Source organism: Stegodyphus dumicola, chromosome 3 (genome assembly GCF_044657685.1).
Source record: "Stegodyphus dumicola isolate Sdum_Otavi_A_Nest chromosome 3, ASM4465768v1".
Classification (NCBI taxonomy): Eukaryota; Metazoa; Arthropoda; class Arachnida; order Araneae; family Eresidae; genus Stegodyphus; species Stegodyphus dumicola.
The window spans coordinates 263,825,390-263,847,219 of record NC_140770.1 but is presented as its reverse complement, the minus strand read 5'-3'; the positions used below and the strand labels follow the sequence as shown (position 1 = coordinate 263,847,219).

At 35.1% G+C, this 21,830-nt stretch overlaps 1 protein-coding gene across 4 annotated transcripts in view; it reads right to left on the bottom strand.

The window, feature by feature from the left end:
• Positions 1-21,830, bottom strand: part of Stacl (SH3 and cysteine-rich domain-containing protein) — a 512,710-nt gene that overhangs the window by 148,863 nt on the left and 342,017 nt on the right. For all 4 annotated transcript variants that reach the window (XM_085814079.1, XM_085814081.1, XM_085814082.1 and 1 more), the window contains exon 4: positions 20,131-20,283. In XM_085814079.1, coding sequence (XP_085670205.1) covers positions 20,131-20,283 — 153 coding nt within the window. The remainder of the gene's footprint in view (positions 1-20,130; positions 20,284-21,830) is intronic.

Genomic DNA, 21,830 nt, shown 5'->3' with positions numbered 1-21,830 from the left:
TGAGAGTTTTAATCAAAAAATTTCTCCATTAAGAAATGCTATCAAGACCACAAGCGTTCTAATATGCTTGTTGATTTCTGTTAGCCCTTTAGAGAAATATTCCGAATATTTCATTGCCCTATTAATAATGTAAATAAATGGAATAAGTAAATAAGTAAACATAATAATAAATAAATAAATAAATCTGAATAAATAAATGGAATATATATAAATAAACGGAAATGAAAGGACACCGGCCTATTCAAAACAAAAACAGGTGGTTTCCATAATTGGTACACATATTAATTTATGTACAATAGTATAATTTATGTACACAGTTTTCTGTGGCATAAAGTGTCATAACAAAGAAGACTCGTTACTAGGTAGCATTTATCAAATTCACATGCTTTGATTAAATTGATGATACAAAGTACTTCTGAATATGAGAAATGTGATTTAGTAGCAATCAACACGGGGAAATTAATGTGAATATAAAGAAACACGATCCAAAAGTATGTGCTTCTGGCAGCAATCAAAAACGTTGAATAAAACAAAGATAAAAAGTGATGAATGTGATGAGATTTAACATTTTGTTTGAAATACTCATTTTGGAAATAGTGTTACGTTCTACGGGTTCGTGAATTTGGAGTAACTGATGATAACACTTGATGAAAAATCAAAACAGAATTTATTCGCCAGTAAGCACTATTACGCAGGACAAGTTCCAAAGACAAGTTTCCACTCATCGAAAAACTACGGCAAACATGTAACATAACCTTTAGGCTATAACTGTGAAAACTGGTTCATGGTAGAGCATTAAAGTACATCTCCCGATTCCGTTAATCGCTCTCAAGCTAATCTCTGAACTCAAGTACTCCCCGGACAGGCAGAGTATATTAAGCTTAAATCTACCTTCGAGAATATTCCCGAGAAAACCGCTAAAAATGCGTTCTGGAATTTTCTTTCTTCATCTTTGACATACCACAGTTTTGACGCCAAATATAGCCAAATGGGCGATTTCGTACCAAATATGGCAACCCAGCCTTTTCCTGTCAACTTCTGGCAACCCTAAGCCCATCATTGACTCACGCTGCTCAACCGGCAGATTTCTTTCTCCGCTCTGCTGGAGGAGCTTGGTTTTCGACTCGCTTTGCGGAAAAGCTATCTCATCGCGCCCTCAGCATAAAAGCAGCATAATAAAGGAGATACAAAACCTATCTATTCAGCCAACAGCAACATAAAAATCAAGATAGCTTGGATAAAAGCACATGTTGGCCACTCAGGAAATGAGAGGGCCGACCAGCTTTTTAAAGAAGCAGCAAAGGACTTTACCGCAACCAAAGCTAAAACACCATGGCCATCCTTTAACCTTAAAGCAACACAGGAATCCCATCTCATAAGTAAGTCGCAAACTTACTGGCAAGAGGCAAAACAGGGACGAAGAACATTCAAGTTTATCTCTAACTGTTCCCCGACACAAAATTCACAAGAATGCATTTATTAACTGGCTAGATTCAGGTCACGGCCCGTTCCTTACATATTTCTAAAGGAATGTGTACCTATCAGGTAGGTGCCCATGTGAGGAAAGGGGTGACCCGGAACGTTATATCTTCAACTGTCCTCTGACAAGTTAGTGGCACCTCAAAAGAACCAGTAGTGAGATCCCTGTGTTCATGAAATTCGTCTACAAACGCAAACACCTCCGTAGCAATGGCAAGGATCAAGATAATGGAATTTCTAGCAAGTAGAGGCATAGAATTATGCAGCCCATCGTGAAAAGTCCTTACCAAACCTGTATCTGTCGTAACTGTATGTATGATGTAACTCTATGTATAATTCGCGTATGTTCTATGCTTATGTATGCTTTATGTTTTTTTTTTTTTTTTTTTCCTGTTGAACTTGAAATAAACACCCGCACCTTTGGATAAAATTCACAGTGCGCCGCGTGCGGTTCAAAACATGAGACTGTGGCATGAACCACGTCTGCAAATGCGCCTTCGCACGTCTCATACGATCCTAGATACGGTTGCTTTTGATAGATAGTGGAATGGTACTATACCAGCTTGTCTACGACGAATGCCTTGCGTCCCACCCACTTTTCGCTGTACCCTATATCTCACTGCGCAGCCACTGGGAATTTCGCAACAATGCGCTTTTGATAACTTTACATTTCGAAATGCCAGGTTTTGCACTGGCTATTTGGAAAAGGCTCTTTGTAGTATAGCAGCCACTGTTTGAAATGTATCTGCCGAAAAATAACTTAGACATGGTTAGAAATACAACAGTTTAGTATTCGATTTTGTAAAATACAATGATCTTGAAAATTTGGTGTCAGAAATTTTTGTATATCATTTTATATGTTTTAGAAACTATGGCTAAGTTTCGAAATCCGACGACATTTGCTACAGCAATTACTACGTAATTAATTTTTAGCGTGTGTTAAAACTTTGCAACTTATTTAGTTTTCATAAACATATTTACATATAAAAATAATAAAATAATAGGCAAATAAGCATACTGAATAAAGTTTTAAAATTTAAATGTAACATAGCTTTTTTAAACCATTTTCTCTTAAAGTTAGCAGAAAACATTCTAACCTCTGCAGATTCTAACACAGTTACTATTTTTAATAAGCGCAGATCATTTTTAAGTATTACTGTTAGAGGTTAGTTAATGTTCCTGTAAGTGGAAGAGAAATAATGAGGGTAGTGCGTATCCCAGAGATAAATTCAGGTTCAGATGTTGGCATAGTAACGATTCGGCAACTTCTTCCTCCCCTTCAGCACTCTTTCTATTCTAGGTTGCCAAGCTACTAATACTTAAGACACAGAATATTTTCAGCATTTCTCCCGTTAACAACTGTAGGTTGACTGAATCCAAGGTAGTATTGTTAATTCTTTGACTGAATGCTGATGAATGGAGAATTTTGCAGATTTGTTAAATGTAAAATTTTGTAAAGTTAAGAGAAACTATTAGTGGGTAATTTAGTTATTCGTTACAAGCATTCAGGAAAATAGAATAGTCATTCAAACTAAAAATGTACGGTAGCTTCAAGCTCTACTTCAGAGTCATTAAGTTATTTTAATGCTGCAGACGTGAATAGAGAGCAATGCTCTTGCCTGGACTGGAACCTGGACATCTCGAATACGCGTCGAGTGTGCTACCGTTACATCATGAAGGCATACAGAAAGGAAGAAGAAAATACCTTTTATACTTCCCCTTTTAAAAGGAGAAGGGAGATTAAGAGACCCAATCGCCAAATCTTCGTGGTGAAGAATCATCATCCTCCACCTTTTAACTCGGGCGCCACTACACAATCATTAGGATTTTTGGAGTAGGGAACACAAAAAATGAGCAATGCCCTCGCCGGGACTCGAACCTGGAACTCTCGAATACGCGCCGAGGGTGATACCGTTGCACCACGAAGGCATGCAGAAAGCAGGGAGAACATACCTTATAGTACATATGTTAGAAATATTAGTATAAGTGAGGAGGAACTACATTAGCTAGGCTAGATGACAATGCTTTCCTTATAAAATATATGCTTTTGTATGTGTTCAAGAAAATTGTTTGAAAATCAATGCAAAGATGGTAAAAATCCTAATAAAAGGTTGTGTTTTAAACCGTAAATTATAACAGTGTAGTTTTCATTAACTTCTTCTGGTGGCTGGGACATATACGTCCTACTCATTCATTATGTTTAAGAAGGCTCAAAGAAACTTAGTTTATTATGGATATTTAAAATTTGCTGCTTAATGAGAAGCAGGAAAGGGGAGACCCTGAGGGTCTGCTTTCCCGTTTCTTGCCGATTTAATAGCTGCTTAAGAGGTTCTAATACATAAAAAATTAGTTACTGTAGCTCACGTTAAGAGGATAATGATTTATAAAAGAATTTTAATAAAACTTAATATTTTTATAAAAGGGGAAAAATAACTTTTCTCAGTACGTTATTTCAAAGCATGATATTCTATGCCGCTTCAAAAAGACAGTATTCTGTATAATAAAAACAAAATAAAGGCCTCAGTAGCCAATAAATAATTCCCAATTGAAATATGTCAGAAAAGTAAAATATTTCATTAACAGACACTCTTAAATAAAGCCATTTAAAAGTAATTTATTTTGCGATAACAGTTCATTGTTTGCCTTCAAAATAAAAATGGCTATCCAAATGTCGATGAAATTATTAATACAAATGAGTTTTTTTGTCCATCCAACAAAAGAAATTTGCTCTTACAGAGACTTGGAAGTAATTTCTTTTAATGCCTCTCGATAATTAATTTCGTTTCACGAATGTTTGAAGTCGTTTGACGAAACCTTTTTCAGCGTAAAAGTTAAAATTACTTATACTCTCGACACTTCAGACTTTGAATTTTGATGCAAAATTAAGGAATAACACGTCTGAGGTATATGTGAGTAGAAAAAATGGTTTTGAAAGCTTGTCATTTCTTATAAATTTTAGGAAGACTCTATAGAGATTAATGTCAAATAATTTGCATTTCAGGCTTTATATTCCTATTTAAATTTACGTACAGAGCAAATAACGCATAAATTTGCAAATTTTCGACTTGACAAAATAATAATTAACGTACCTGTGAAGGTATAATATGGTGACGCATATTAATAATTAATAAATATTTATAAAGTAATAATTGGTTCATATTTATATGTTAATGAAACAAATCATGAAAAATAATTGCTGGACAATTCTATTCAAGTACATAAAAGAGGGTAAATTGCTGCGCTTAATTTATGTTAAACATTTATATTCAAGAAAAAGAAGTGTAAAGAACTGATGTGAAAGAAGCGCAAACAACAGTATACATTAGATAGTGAGTTTCAGATATCGGTATCAAACTATTCTGTTTGTATTAATGATAAAATGGGTTTGAGTAGTTATAAAAAGACATAAAATATTACTCTCAACATTCAGTAAACTAACTAACTAAGATTTATAGGCGCCCTGTGAACTAAATGTCACAACGCGGACTGGGTCCCAATTGAGATTCCCGATATTAGGCACGGGGTGAGCAGCCAATAAAAAGCTACCTTGCAGATGGTCATACACTCCTACCCAAGACTCAGAGCCCACATCCCCGGGTACATCGACATCAAAATTTATGTGGAAACATGTAAATATTTTACTGATATCAGGAACGAGTTTAGGAAAAATGATGTTTTTAATATATATATATATATATATATATTTTAAATGATTTTAAAAGACTGAAAAAATTTGTCAGGAAAATGATGGTGAAGATTAATCATAATAAGCTTGCAGTAGGAATTTTAATTTTAATTTTGTTTTTTAGTTATGTTCTTTATGTCTGCTTGTTGAAAGTGTTGTTTCTAGCTTGCTCTGGCGCAGCCCGAAGAAAGGCCATAGGGCGATGTAAAGCTTGCCAGGAGGGTCAGACTGCATCCCTCATCTCATCTCCTCTCCCCAAACCCACCGCTGAACTCGCCAACTAGGGCTCTCGCCTCAACGAACAGATACCACGGCGTTGTGGAGCTTGAATGCCTGTAGGTTTGACTGGTCGTCAGTGGTGTCACCTACCAATGCTATGCGGTCAGCCCCTCCCTCCAGATTTTATACAGAATAAGAAGGGAAGCGTGGACTGGACGCTCAATGGCCCAAGCGTTATTCCCTTACTGATACTCTAGTTAATGGGGACTTGCGCCACCAGACCCGTAAAAAGTTGTGATAAACCCTTCCCCACAGATAATCGGGAGGGGAGCTGTCAGGCTCAGCAATTCTTATATCCTTGTGGCCAAGACTGCCTAGGTACAGATCGTAGACAGTAACATCACAGAACCCTCTACGTCGACCCCCGGGGGAGGGGGTTGACATTCAGTAAAAAGTGAATTGTCAGAATTATAAAGAACATTACATAAAAGAGAATTTGTAGACATTTTTTTTAATATCATTCTTTTGGATTCATGCGCAATGACAGTTTAGTTTAGTTTAGTTTAGTTTACGAGTATGCTGCAACCCTCCTGGCCGACAGTAATCGGCCTCATGGTTAACGCAGCACACCCGACGCAGAAAAAAAAAACAAAATAATAATAATAATAAAATAAATAAATAAATAAAAGATTAAAATATTTAAAGTCCTATTCCTATGATAGTCTTATTTTCATTCACAATCCTCATAATTTCTGTTGCATAGCTATTCAAGAATTTTCTTTTTTCAATTACATTTTGTTCATTTATTTTTCCAAATCTCGTCCTCACACTCTCGGTCAGTTTATATTCTTCCATAAAATGAGCTGCATTTCCGTACTTCCCACAAGCCAAGCATTGATCATTGCCCTGGAGATTAAATCGTTTTAAATAGGCCGGGAATCTACCATGATCCGTGATAACTTGAATAGTATCTATATTATTAAATAGATCCATTTTTCTTTTTATGGTCAAAATCCTCAAGTAACCCTTATTTTTATTTGAACCATTCCATTCCCGAACCCATTTCTCAATTATACTTGCTTTCATTTTTCTCAAGGTAATTCTTCTGGAATCATTAATAGCCTCATAAATATCACCCTCTCCCAGGGCAGCCTCTTTAGCTAGCCTATCCGCCCTTTCATTCCCGATAACACCAATATGTGCCTTAACCCAATGAAAATATATAGCATTTTTCTCTCTTATTTTGTTATAAATGTTTTTTATACCCAAAAGAAGTCTATTGCTTGGTTCCGGATTTGCCAAGCCTTGTAGGGCCGAGAGAGCATCAGAATAAATATGTATTGTAAAGTACTGTTTTAAGTTTTTATAACTCCACCGCAGTGCCTCTCCTAATTGCAACCGCTTCAGCTTGATACACTGATTTATTTCCTTCTAATCGTATTTTTCTAGTATACATTTTGACTCCATAATAAAAAATAACAAAAGCGCAACCAGTTCCACCTTCATATCCGGAGCCATCAGTGTATATATCAATCATGCTAGTATTCATATAATCTTTATCGTACAGTATGCCCTTGAAATCTTTTGGATGTATATTCATAAAATCTTTTCTTGTCAAGGCGTTACCATTCAAAACATCACCATTTTCACATGTTAAAATCTTTTTAAAACCATAGCTGAGTAAAAATTTTTCATAATAAAATTTATAAAAAATTGAGTGTGGCGGAAGGCCAGCAAGTAAGCAAATAACTTCTGTAGAAACAGTACGGAAAGCCCTTGTGATTGCAAGCAGCCAGCTCCTTTGCAATGAATCCAGTTTAGTTCTCAGTCTAATACCCTGCCCGGCAGCCCCACATGCCAATATCATATAAAATTTTTGGTCTAATAACATTTAAATAAATATCTCTAAGGGTAGTGCTTTTTAACTTTAAAGTTTGTGAATCAAAGGTACTTCTATAATATTTTAAAATTTTCTCTATATCTCTGTGAATCGCCTAAAATGTTCAATAAAAGTTAGCTTTTCATCAATAATCACTCCAAGATATTTAAAGTGACTTTTAAAATTAATCTTTATACCATTATATTTCAACTTTGGTTTTCTAGTAGCCTTACTACCCCTAGGAAAGAAAATGACATTTACTTTTTCATTGTTGAACTCTATATTTTCTTCTCTACTCCAGTTCATAAAATTTTCCTCTAAACTCTTAAAAGTTTTTTCAAGTTTCTCTAAAGAGTCATCATATACAATAGCCAAAATATCATCTGCAAAGCAGAATAATTCAACACCAGTCATGTTAATAAAAATTTTATTGACAATGAGCTCCAGAACAGGGGTGCGCTGCAGGAGCCTTGAGAACATCCTCTTTCAATATCGTAAACAAGATGGACAGAATCATTTTTATTTTTGAAAACAATCTTCCTATTTTTTAGATAATCTTTAATAATTTCAAATAGTTGTTTTGTGATCCCTATTATCTTCAGTTCAGATAGCAGGGACGGCCAAATAATTGAGTCAAACGCTCTACGGATATCGAAAGAGATCAGGGCAACATGATGTCTTTGCTTCTTATCTTTCAAATGAAATAAAACGTTATATAAGGCCAAATCCGTAGACTTGCCTCGTTGAAAGCCATATTGCCTGTCACTAATATAGTTTATTTCTCTTAATTTGTGTTGAATTCTATTTGTAATTAGTTTGTCATAAATTTTTGCATAAGTCTTTAAGAGGCAAATAGGTCTATATCCTCCATTACCTTTTGGAATGAGTATCATTTGACCAATTTTCCAAGCATCTGGAAAACCACTCAAATAAAGACATCTATTATATAAAATCAAATGAAATGAAGGAAACTCCTCAAATAATTTCTTAATAAGTCAAACCCAATAAGCGCAATTAATTTTTAATAAGCGCAATGACAGTATTTCATATGACTTTTAACCGAGCAATATGTGCCTTAACCCAATGAAAATATATAGCATTTTTCTCTCTTATTTTGTTATAAATGTTTTTTATACCCAAAAGAAGTCTATTGCTTGGTTCCGGATTTGCCAAGCCTTGTAGGGCCGAGAGAGCATCAGAATAAATATGTATTGTAAAGTACTGTTTTAAGTTTTTATAACTCCACCGCAGTGCCTCTCCTAATTGCAATTTTTTCTTCCTTGTCCTGCATCACAGTTGTGCGAAACAGCAATTTCTGCGCAAACGAGAGTAAAATTTAGAGAAAGAAATAGAGGCATGTTTCTTGAAGATAATTTAGGGGTTGATCCGTAGGATTACATTTTAACAAATCCTGTCAAATAAAGACTTCATAAGATATAATAATAATAGTATCAGCCAGTCAGAGGAGATTACGAGTATGCAAGTACATGCGTCGTGAATCAGAAATGTTTGAAATGTCAATTCTAAAGGCCAATGTAATCTCGATGCTGTTTCGAAAATCCTCGATAGAAACATATTAACATAGGAATTGTACGCGGAGATCACACGTCAGTCGCAGGAGATAGAAGAGAAATAAAGACACGCAAAGAACACTATATAGAAGACACTGTAAAGTCCTTTAGGAGTGAAATTAATAGTACAGCAATTGGTAGACACATAATGCATTATTTAATAGCCATTAGCCTTGCGCCACTATAAGGGCCAGAAGTGGTGGCCATTGCATTATGGAAGCGCCGTTGTGTCTTATGACGTAATGGACAGTTACAACCATGCTTCCTCCGAGATTCGAACCCGGCTCCATCGCTATGGCAGTCAGGGTCACTAACCATATACCGGCTAGGCGGCGATGAGCTCCAAGTTCTGTCCATTTGTAGTGAGTGCTACATGCCTACATTGACGCCGCACGGATTACCGAACGTTTTCAGAGATACAAATAGTTTAACCCTTTCCGGCACGCTACCTTTTAAAGTCGGAGTTTTGATAAAAAAAAGGTAGGCAGTCTAATTAGGCCTAGGGGAGTACACAAGTAAAATTTGGTGAAGATAGCACTTATCGTTTTAATTCTGTGGGTGTGCCCAAAGGGGATAACTGGTGAGTAAGGTCTGGACTCACCAATAATCCCCTTTGGGCACACCCACAGAATGCCCAGACCCAAGGTGCCCAGACCATGCTCACCTAGATTATCGGTGAGCAAGGTCTGGGCACACCTAGGGTTCGCCGTTTGATTTTAGGCAAGATTTCAAGGTAAAAATTTAAAACTAATATAGAATAAGGAGACTAGAATACAGCCAAAAAATAACATAGAAATTTCTTTTCAAACAATTCCTTTTATACCCTAAAAAAATCTGGAAGATTTCTTTGAAAGATGAGGTCTAATAATTTTGTGCATCTCCAACGTCAGATGATGGTGGTTCAGTGAGTTAACTAATTTTAACACTTTTTCATTTTTGACAATATTTTAATTACTATATACAGAGCGTATTCTTAGGCCGCCGCCTTCAACATGAACAAACTTTATTCTCTACAACTAAGCGAGCAACAGCGCCCTCTAGCCTTTTTCTTCAAATTACACAACACTCCCCACCTGAACTCGGTGGAGAGTTCATCTTTCAATAATATATTCTAGAATATTCAATTAATATTTCGACAATAAATCCTGGAGAAATGGTTAAATATAACAAACATGCATACATAATTATAAGCACATAAAATTTTACGAAACATTAAATGATACCTATCAGCAAGGTCAGGAGAATCAAACCTAAAAATACAAAATACAAACATTAGTTAAGTTCCATATTATATAACAATTGTATAGGCCTTTTTAAGGTACCAGTAGGTGTTTTAATTATGCAAGATCTTATTTTACCATCTCTGCCTGGCATTAATTCCAAAATTTTATCTATTGTCCAAAGATTTCTGGGATGTTTGTCGTCATGAATCAAGACAATATCGTTGATTTTAAACTGAGATGCGTTAGAGTGTGGAGGACAAATATTGGCAGATCTCAGATTAAAAAGATACTCTGATCTCCAACGCTTCCAAAAATGATTTAAAATATCTTGATGGTATTTATATCGTTTAATAATTGAATTTCTTGACCCAATCAAATTATTTGATGTTATTTTATTAGCAGGCAGAGATAGCAATCGTCTACCAACCAGAAAATGAGAGGGTGTTAGTGGAGAAGGTTCATTGGGATCGGTAAACACGTAGGTAATTGGTCTACAATTAATCATTGCCTCGATTTCAATGAGCACTGTTTCAAGCTCTTTCACAGTAAGGGGTGATCGACCAATAATTTTTCGCAAGCTGGATTTTATGGTTCGTACCATACGCTCCCAAAACCCTCCCCACCATGGACCCCTCTCAATAATAAATTTCCAATTTATGCCTCTAGCAGAAAATAATTCTTTCACAGATGAATCACTCAAAGTTTTAAAAATATGTTTTAGTTCTTTATCAGCTCTTTTAAAAGTCTTGGCATTATCGCAGTACACGGTGGTACACACTCCTCGGCGAGCTAAAAATCTTCGGAAAGCTAGCAAAAAACTTTCAGTGCTGAGATCAGTTACTATCTCTATATGTAAGGCACGAGTGACCGCACACGTTAACAACAGCATGTAAACTTTACCTTGCCTGTCTTTCGTAAAAAATGGACCGGCGAAGTCCAACCCGGTCACAGCAAATGGAGGCGACTCTTGAATTCTGTCTGGAGGAAGTGAAGCGATATCCTGTACCCCAGGACGAGCACTATATCGTTTGCATATCACACATTTTCTGATGATAGTCTTAACACGCTGTCTTCCCTTAATGATCCAATATTTGTCTCTGATCTGAGTTAGTGTCGAATTAACTCCAGCATGGAATACCCTTTCATGCGAGTCCATGATGATCAACTCGGTAAACTTGCATTTTGAGGGTAATAGAATAGGATGTTTTAAATTCTCGTGACAGTCTGCAAATTGAATGCGACCTTTCAACCGAAGAATTCCCTCCTCAACAAGCCTTGGATTAAGGGAGTAGATGGAAGAATCGAGAATTGATTTTTTATTTGATAACTTAATTATTTCCGCTTGATACGATTCTCGTTGCGTAATTTTTACCCAATAATGTTCAGCTGCTTTAATCTCAAAAGCACTTAAAGGTCCATTCTCTGTAGACCTTTTCCGAAGCCTCCCAATAAATCTAAATACATAGGCAGTAATTCGAAGTAATTTTCCTAAAGAACTGAATTTTTCTACATGCAAAATTGGGGATTCATTGTTAATTACAGGTGCAGTCAAAATAATACTTTTTCTTAACTCCAACGATTCTGAATTTGGTTTTAATTTCTTTTGTTTTGGAAAGTTTTCAATAGGAAAACGTAACCAGTGTGGCCCATGCCACCACAAATCATTCTTAATTAGTGACTGAGCACTAATTCCTCGAGTTAGTAAATCGGAAGGATTTTGTTTCCCTTCGCAATGGTTCCACAATTTTTTGTTGCATATACTCTGTATTTCTGTAACACGATTGGCGATAAATGGTTTCCAATTATTTGGCGAACCTTTAATCCAAGTAATGGCGATTTCGGAATCACTCCAAAAATAAACATCCTCAATAAATCACCAAACAATTTTTTCAAATATTTATACATTCGAGCAGCCATGAGTGCTCCCATTAACTCTAAACGAGGAAGCGTGATTGCTCTTAAAGGTGCAACTCTGCATTTCGACATGATAAAGGAAGTTTTAATTTTAGAATCACTCGTACAATATCTGAAATATGAGATGGCCCCATATGCTTTAGGACTAGCGTCCGAAAATAGGTGAAGGCTTATATTCATTGGATCGTCATCAAAGAAATTTCTCTGTATCGATATTTCAGTTAAATCATTAAGTTCCTCCCGCCAAATGTTGAATTTGTCCTTAATCTCTGCAGGAAGGACCTCATCCCAGTCAGAACCGGAACACCAGATTTCTTGCATAATAATTTTTGCCCGAATAACAATAGGTGCAATAATTCCAAATGGATCGTATATTTGGGCGATGCTTTGCAAAAGTTTCCTTTTTGTAGCAAAATCGTTTCCAGTAGAAAAGTCAATTAAATTTTTTAAATTTAACTTTATATCGTCTTCAAAGGAATTCCAAATCATGCCTAAGAAATTCGATTCACTAGTTAATTTGTTGTCTGATTCCTTAATCCCATCTGAGACCCATAAATCGTTTAATGCTTTAGAATTAGTTCTTAATTTTCTGAAATTCATCCCAGCATCCTTAAATATATTAACCGCATCTACAGATAACCGATATGCATCTTCAACCGTTCCTGCTCCAAAATATAGGTCATCGACATAGACAGAAGAATTTAACATTTGGAAACTGTCCGGCATTTTATCTTTATATTTTCGAATGTGATATTTAATAGTGGCGGCCAAAATGAAAGGAGATATAGTCAAACCGAAAGCTACGAGACACATTTGCATAATCTTAAAGGAGTCATTATTTTCATTAAACCAAAGAAATTTTAGAAATTTTCTATCACCTTCAGCAATTCCTATCATCAAAAAGGCTTTTTCAACGTCTCCACAAAACGCTATCTTAAACTTACGAAAATTTAACATAATGTCTAGTATATTTGGATTTAGATTAGGTCCCGATTCAAGGCAGTCATTTAACGAATTCCTGTCCTCTGTCCTTGAGCTAGCATCGTACACAATTCTTACCTTAGTAGTTTCACTAGGTCGTATCACTGCTCGGTGCGGCATAAAATATCCCAAATTTGTATCATTATTTGGACATTCCTCCACAATTCCTTCTAATATCTGGTTCTCAATTATATTTTTATATTCCCGAAAAATCTCCGGAGTTTTACTTAGTTTATTGTGAAGGTTTGCGAATCGTTTCTTAGCTACCTCAAAATTATTTCCTAGATTATTCGGACTGTATTTCAGGATTAAATTTGCCTCATATCTTCCGTTTTTAAACTGCAAATTTCTTTCAAACTGGTCTACTATTTCGCAATCAATATCGGAATAATCATCAGAATCATTAATTCCCATATGTTCTAATTCCCAAAAACCTTTTAAATCTTTCAACACAACAGTGTTTGTCATTACCGCTAAATTTTCAGAACAATTTTTGTTTGTTTTATTTTTCTCGATTCCTGCGGCAACCCAACCAAACACAGAATTGACTGCGTGCAACCCTTCAGATATTTTAATTCTTTCAGAATAAACTACATTCCAGAATTCATCCCCTCCAATTAATATCTCAACATCTATGTTATTTTTTCTTGCGCAATCGGCGATCTGCAACCCCATATGCTCCATGAAGTCTGCAATTTGTTTACTAGGCACACTGATGGACGCCGAGGAAATAACATCCGAGATCAAACATTCAATTTTTATTTTATTATTTTGTTTCCAATTCTGAATTTCGATTTCAACGACCGAATACGAATGATTCATTGCCTTCGTCGCACCAAATGAATAAACAGAAAGTCTTTCATAACGGATTGGAGTAAGTTTTAAATGGTCGGCCAATTTTTTCGTTATAAAGGATCTGTGATTGCCTTGATCAAGAATTAATCTAGTTAATTTTGATTTATACTTAGTACAAGCATAAACTGTACAAGTTTGTAATAATATTTCCCTGGCATTACAGTCATTATTATTATCACCTTGAGGAACAGAAGCAATCAATTTTAAGTTTTGAACTTTATTTCTTTCCTCAGAATTCAAAGTCAGAGATTCAGTTTCATTTTTGGAATAACCTTGTTCCAACTTTTTGTTTACAAGGGATTTATTAGTACAAATCGATTCATTGTGATACATACCGCCACATTTATTACATTTAGTTTTATTTCTGCACGTTTCTGATGTATGAAATTTTTTAAAACAAGAAAAGCAGCGGTTTTCGGATCTTAGTTTCTTTAATTTATCAGAAACATTCACTTCGCATTTAAATGACTCGTGCAAATTATCACAAAAGATGCATTTTCGGTTAACTGCAGTATGAAATGCAGCCGTGGGTGTATTTTTTACATATTTTCTAGTTTCATATTTTGATTGATCGACTCGCGGAGGCACAGGATTTTTCCTTCCGCTTAATACTAGATTTGAAACTTCCCTGCATTCTATTTCCGTTTTAATAAATTGTGTTAATTCCGAAACTTCAACTTTATCTTTCGATCGTCTTTGCCGATTAAATTCCAAAACTAAATCGTCCGGAATTAATTTTAATAATATTGGAATTAATAAATGTCCATATGAGCCAGAAGTTACTTCTAAAGTTTCCAAATTACGAATCGAAACTTCTAATTCGTCATATAATTTACGTAAAGCCTTTACGTTAGCAGAATTTTTAACAGCTTCTAAATTGAGAATTTTATTCATGAATGAATTAATGATCAGGTCGTTTCGACCATATCTGTCCTTTAGTAATGCTACACAACTAGCATAATTACTTTCTGTTAACTCAAAGCCTGACACAACATTCGAAGCTTGTCCCGTTAAGATTGTTTTTAAGTATACAAATTTTTGTATTTTTGAAAGCGTTTCGTTTTTATGTATCGAATTTTCGAAACTATTCCAAAATTCATTCCATTGTTTTGGGGTCTCCCCAAAATTTATCAATCATTAATTTTGGTAATTTCAGCGTACTACTCCCACTAGAACTGGAACTTACATGCAAAATTCCATTACCACTAGACTGGTTTAAATCAGAACTTTGGGGATTCCTCGCTGGCGGTACTGCGGTAACCGCACCTAGAAACTGCTTAATTTGACTACAAGCAATTATACATTTGTCATTGTATTCTTCGCTTATACTACAATCTTCTTCAATTAAGTTAACATCAATTAACTCTTGTATTTCATCATCAAGCGTTCTTAAATTATTTTTCTTTTCGGTTAATAATTCAAACAATTCTCGTAATTCTTTAATCAAATTTTCCTCCCCTTCAATTTTTAATTTATCTTCAATCACTTTAATTAACCTAGTAACAGACGATCTCAATGTGGAACGTTTACGTTTCAATCTATCTAACTTCTCTTCCATTTTATTTAATTTAAATACACCCACGACAGTAATAATAAATACTTACTAATGTACTACAAATAATCACTAAATAATTAATTTAAGATTTCCCTACCGTTATTTGGAATTCTATTGTCCCTCGAGTATGAAATATCCATTGAAATCGAAACACTTGGATCGAACATTTAAAATCTTCACAAAGCCTTAATTCCTTACGCCGATGCACCATCTAATAATTTTGTGCATCTCCAAATCAGATGATGGTGGTTCAGTGGGTTTACTAATCTGAACACTTTTACGTTTTTAACAATATTTTAATTACTATATACAGAGCGTATTCTTAGGCCGCCGCCTTCAACATGAACAAACTTTATTCTCTACAACTAAGCGAGCAACAGCGCCCTCTAGCCTTTTTCTTCAAATTACACAACATGAGGGTCTTAAAAAACTAAACATGGCTAAAATATATGGAATGGTTTGTGTTGAGCTGCCATCTTCTATAAATAAAGAAGGTTCAGAGTAACCTATAGTAACCTATAAATCCTTTTTCATTCAATTTTTCTATGCGTACAGAAGGAAATTTTTAGGTATGTCCAGACCGGACACACTATGCCACAAAGGGTTAACGATTATTCGCAGCTGACATGTCAAGATGTCAATTAACGTTAGCTAATCTATATACGAAATTCTTGTCCGCCAACTCCGTTGGTAACACGATGCACGTTCATACAACGTCGCACGTTTCCCAAATTAATACCTGGAACTCTGGCGTACAGAGCTACGTCTTCGTTTCCACTCCTCATTCCTGTGTAAATATGGGTCATATCAATCCAGAATTGCCCATAGAGTTTTGAGACACCATGTATAACACAGAATTGCTCTGAATATAGTGAATTCATTCTCGTCGAAATTTTCAAAGTCTGTTTATCAAAACGTTCCGTAGATTTAGCTAGAAGTTAATTGTTTGGTAAGTGGTATGAAAATATATGACAATTATTTTGGTGGGAATCTATCCAACATATTGGTAAATTTTAGAGAATATATTGCATAAGCTGCGAGTGATAACAAGAGAACTGTCTTGGTATTGATCTTTATGCAATAGAAGGTGCTTAAACTGCAGTAGTTTACATTAATGTTGAAGCTAAGCAACCTAATTATCGGATAATACATACTAATATTTATGTAGATAGCAGCCTTCAAGTTCACCACCAAATTAAATCATAAAGATATTTAATTATTTCTCTCGTAAGGTAGCCTCCTCGTAAGGGCGTAAGGGTTATGAATGTAATACTAAGACATAGCTGAAATTCGAATATTGTTAAAAAGGTCAACCTTTTAATTCACAGACCAGATAAAATCGGAATGTTTCGACCAGAAATAAACCAACCCGGTGCAAATATGAGTAAAAGTTTTGACAATATTTCCATAGACTTATGTTTGATTTATAGTAAAATGATGTTTTATAATACATATCAAATAAAGTGTATCTTGGTACTTAATAATAGTAAATCTCTTTTTTTTTAAAGAAAAAATGCATTTAAACTTAGCAAAAAAGTTAAATTTTAAACACCTGATTCAATTTTTAAAATCTTGATTAGGTGATAAGATGTCGGATTGTTCTTAAACCGCTCATCTATACAGACATGTTGATCAGAGAAGAATGATTTTTCTTTTCTGTGAAAAGACACATTTGCGCTTTTCTGTCTCCAAATCGAATTATCGCCTTTTATCGAGTTAACAGGAAAAGCATTATGTCTGTTACTAATCTGCCTTTTGACCTGGAATCAGTAAATACTTTCTAGACTTGCTGGTCTCGCATTTCTTGATTTTACGACGGGCTATCGGTAATTTTCTTGAGAAAATGCGTAATGATTTTTTATTATTATCAATATTACTTCGAAAATAGTCTGAACTTCTGTCTGTAGGTAATGCCATTAGAACGAATTAAATTAACTCATTTCTCACTGAGTGTGAAAGTTTACCTGTCATATACATCTAAACTAATTTCATGGCGAATATAAAATACATCAGGCAAAAATTATCGGAGTACATACTTAAATTGGAACTAATTTAGTTACTGTTAAAATCTAAAAGCAGGTTTATTGTTTTCAATAAGCGTTACTCGCTGTCGTAAGATACTGCATTTACTTAAAATAATAGCACAAAAATAACTAATAAAATAGCATCTAGTAAATGTTCTCGCTAATCCACGTTCTAGCACGTAACATCTTTCATTTATCTTCCAACGCCTGTCATGCCATCTGGCTGCTGTTATTAAGCATGAGAGTGATTTCACTAGGCATCATTAAGCATAAAATACGTAAGATAGAAATCATCGAAGTATATTCTTATCTAGGGGCTAATTTAGTTACGGTAAAATCTGGAAGTACGTTTATTGCTTTCAATAAGTGTTATTTGCTGTCTTGGAAAATTTCATCTAGTAAAATATAATAACATAAAAAAAAATACTTTTTAAAAATAAAGAAATAAAAGAAAATCTGAAAGGTTTCAGATTTTAAATTACGTCCAAAGGGGCGTATTTTTAACATTTCGTCTGTTACCTTTATTTATTAAATATCCTGTTCTTCGCACTTAAAGCATAAAATTCAGTTAATGAGAAATATCGCAAAATAATTTTTAATTGAGCATATCTTTAGAATTTCCGATACACACTCTCGCGCGCTGGAGATAAAAATGTTTTTTACTGTACAACATTGCCATTGCTCGCTTTGAAATCCTCGAGTTTGTTAATCAAAAGTTCGTTAAATTTTTACAAAATATGAAATCGATAATAAAACAAATTCGAAATATCGAATTCGGGCTTCCAGATGCCAATATTCGCGGTAGGATTACGTCATTCAAAACTGGATGGCTCTGGATACCGTTGTTTTACCATAATGCGAGAAACATATGTACATTTATGCAGATTCTTCATTATTTAATTTCTTCAAATTTAATACAGGGAGATAATATTTCGTGGCAAGAGTCTGAAAAGTGAAACGGGCATTCAGAGTGATTCGACGCAAAATTGCAAAACGAAAACAATAGTCCTTCAGGGACAAAGCCACTTTGGACTAAAAATAACATCTAGTAAATGTTATTTCTAGTACACGTTCTAGCATTTTTCGTTTATCTTCTGACACTTGTATGGCATTTGTCTGCTATTATTAATTCTTAGAAAACAGGAGATTTACAACCTGTATGTTTAAAATACTGAAATGTCCGTATCCGTCCATTAGCGTCCTGTCCTTTCTCCTCGTTAAAAAAGAAGCTTCCATTAGCGTTTTACAACAAGCTCTTTTCAATAAAGTGATGTAATTTATTTGGGAAAACTGCCCCTGATACTGCATATTTAACGGAAGAAAATAGCATCGCTATCTCGGCCGTTTTGGACGGCTGTGGTCGTTTCAATGAAGGGTCGTCTCGGATGTTTTGGCTTTCAAAGAGTCAAGCACAAGAGTGCTGCACTTACAACTTATAAAGTTTCGCTTACTTTTGGAGCATAAACTAGTTTCAGACATACGTAACAGACGTAAAGCGAATTATCGCTGTGTCTGAAACAACTTCCGAGACTTGAAAAGGTTTCATAAAACCAGAAATGTGAACATAAATGCACTTCTTGTGCTAACAGTATCAACCACCACATATGGCGATGCAACTAAAGTAACAGTCAAAGTCAAGTTTGACTCAAGTAACAGTCAAAGTCAAGTAATTAGTAGTTGAAGAGGACACAATTTAATTTAAATCTAAGCTGGCTGAAAAACACTAACGAGCGCGGTAAACTAATACGCAGTAAGTAACAAGCAACCTTAAGAAACGTAACCCACAGCAGTTACCATATAGAGTTGCGGCATCAGCGCAGCGTGCAGTCATCACGCCAAGTGTTTTTATATGACTGGACGCTGGAAACATACGGGATAGCTGAGGTATCTACAAATTATAAAATATCTAGTTCCTGGGAAAGTACATGATAACATACATACTTCCAAATCAACAACTATTAGAATATTCACAGAACAGCAATCCTTGACAAGTCTGCCAAGATTCTATTTAACGACGGCATAAATCAGAATATGGACCGCACGGTGGCGAAGTGGCTAGCGCGTCGCGCAGCTACTTCACAGGTTTGGGGTTCGATCCAGGGGCTGGGCAAGGTTGACTCAGCCTTTCATCCCTTAAATGGGTTGATGAAACGCCCAAGTTTGCTTGGGGTCTAAACACAGGGGTCCTGCGATAAGCTGACTACTTTCCCAAGGCATATAGACCCAAAGGTTCCGTGACCCAAAGGTCAAGAAAACAGAAAAAGGGCACTGCAGGCCGTGGCCCAGTAGAACTGTTGCACCACTGAGTTTAGTTTAAATTGGAATATGACTAGGGAAGTAGAATGTTTATGATCTATGACTGTGTGGGACTAGAATGTTAATGTGCCGCCTTATTAGCAATCAACATCCCCAATTTATTCACTCGTTTAGGGATTTCGGCCCATCAATATGTGTTCGTATATCTAACTAGTTGCAGTTAACTTAGAATTCAGGGTTTCCACATTTATACATACATATTCAGGGTTTCCATATTTATACATACATATTCAGGGTTTCCATATTTATACATATATATTTTATCATACAGGAAACAAATTTTGCTCGCTTCCCCCTTTGGAATCTCAAAGTGGCTATAAATGCTTATTAATATCTAAAATACTGTAATCACACATGAAAGCTGAATCAAAATTTTCATTATTGAAAACAGCAGTTTAAACATATTTCCACAAATTTTAGTTATCTTACTTTGTTTAAAAGCTCTTCTGCTTTGCTCAGTATTGTTTCAAAGCTCTCACGATGAAGAAATATTTTTCTGGATTGGATCTTCCTGTGGAAGGTTTTCTCCAGAAGCATCATTCCCACTTGCCGACCAAGGCTTCTAGCAATATCTCCATGTACCTATAATGTAAAACCATTAAAATGATTAACTATGGATTTTGAGAAATAATAAAATATTCAGCATAACTTATTGAACAATATCTAATGTTAAATCAATAGGTAAAAAAAGTGATAGTAAACTTTATCGTAGTGTACGTAATATGACATAAATATCGTTGACTCTTGAACAACTTTGTGGTCCCTTCCTTCTTCAACTATCACCAACTAGCGTACGACATTAAACTCTTAACTATTAACAGAGTGCTTTGACCAGAAGCCTTACACCCGACTAATGAATGTTTATTATGTTACAAGTTAATAGTATAGGATGTTGTACTTGATAAAATATACTTTATTACTTACAGATATCTTATTATTTTAACACTGAAATACTGAAGTGAAACGGGGAAAATAAAATAGTTTTCAGAAAACCATAAGAAAATTCATTTACGATATTGTATTTTCCGATATCTAAATTCACTATCTTTATTTAAAAGATGAATCGTTTATCATTTGACACTTGTATGAGTATTATTGTATATGACATAAAACACTGACATAGAGCATACGTATTACTAGCTCTAGAAACCCCCCAAACGATATAGCGGTTAGTGACTCTGACACTCGTACCAATGGGACCATATTCGAATTCTGGAGAAGGTAGGAATTTTAAGAAGGCCAAGGAGAAATTCCTTCCTAGCTGAAGACCACTGATTTTAGATAGTTAGCTAGTGTGTTAGGGCTATATCAAGTTTGTCTGGATTTGTGATGGTGTCCTACACACATTTATTCTTGGCCTGTCCTGTTGCATAGCTGAAGGGCATGTGGCTCCTGCATCATAAAGTGCCCATTGTGATATTTATAAAACCATCGATAGGCAAGATAGCAAATTTGCAGTTGAAGAGACCTCATTCTGAAAGGACCTCATTCTCATTCTGTGGCATAGTCTACAAAAATCAGCGTGGAAATTTCATTTGCTGACTGTGATATGCAACGGTACTGATTGTAAATATGCAGCGGTAATATGCAGTTACTGTAATATGCTGACAGTAACATCCAAGCACCGATGAATGAGTCTCTTCTGTGTTTGAGGTATGTTAGATCCCGAAGTACAATCTTCGTCATTCGCTGAATTGAGAATACCATCGTTATGTGAAACACAGTCCATAGATGCAGTTCTAATTTGATATATAATTGTTTCTTCAAGTATAGGTATGGGCGCTTCTCATTTTCAACCATAAATCTTGCCAAACTGAACTGTAGTCAAGCAGTAACATGTGGCACCCTTGAATGATATATGTTTCAGTACAAATTTTATTTCTTTTTATATGCTGGCTATCCGTCTAAAGTTCATATACATATTTAATAAAAATTCAAAATGCACAGAATATCTAAACTTTGAGTTCTTGTATTTTGTATATTAAATTACCCTCTTGCAATACTATTGTGGATTACTATTGTTTTGTCCAAAGACCTCGGAAGATCATTGATTCATATTTAGATGCTGAGTTGCAATACGCCTTATATAACATGAGTTAACTTACTACAGAAACATAATTATTGTAAGT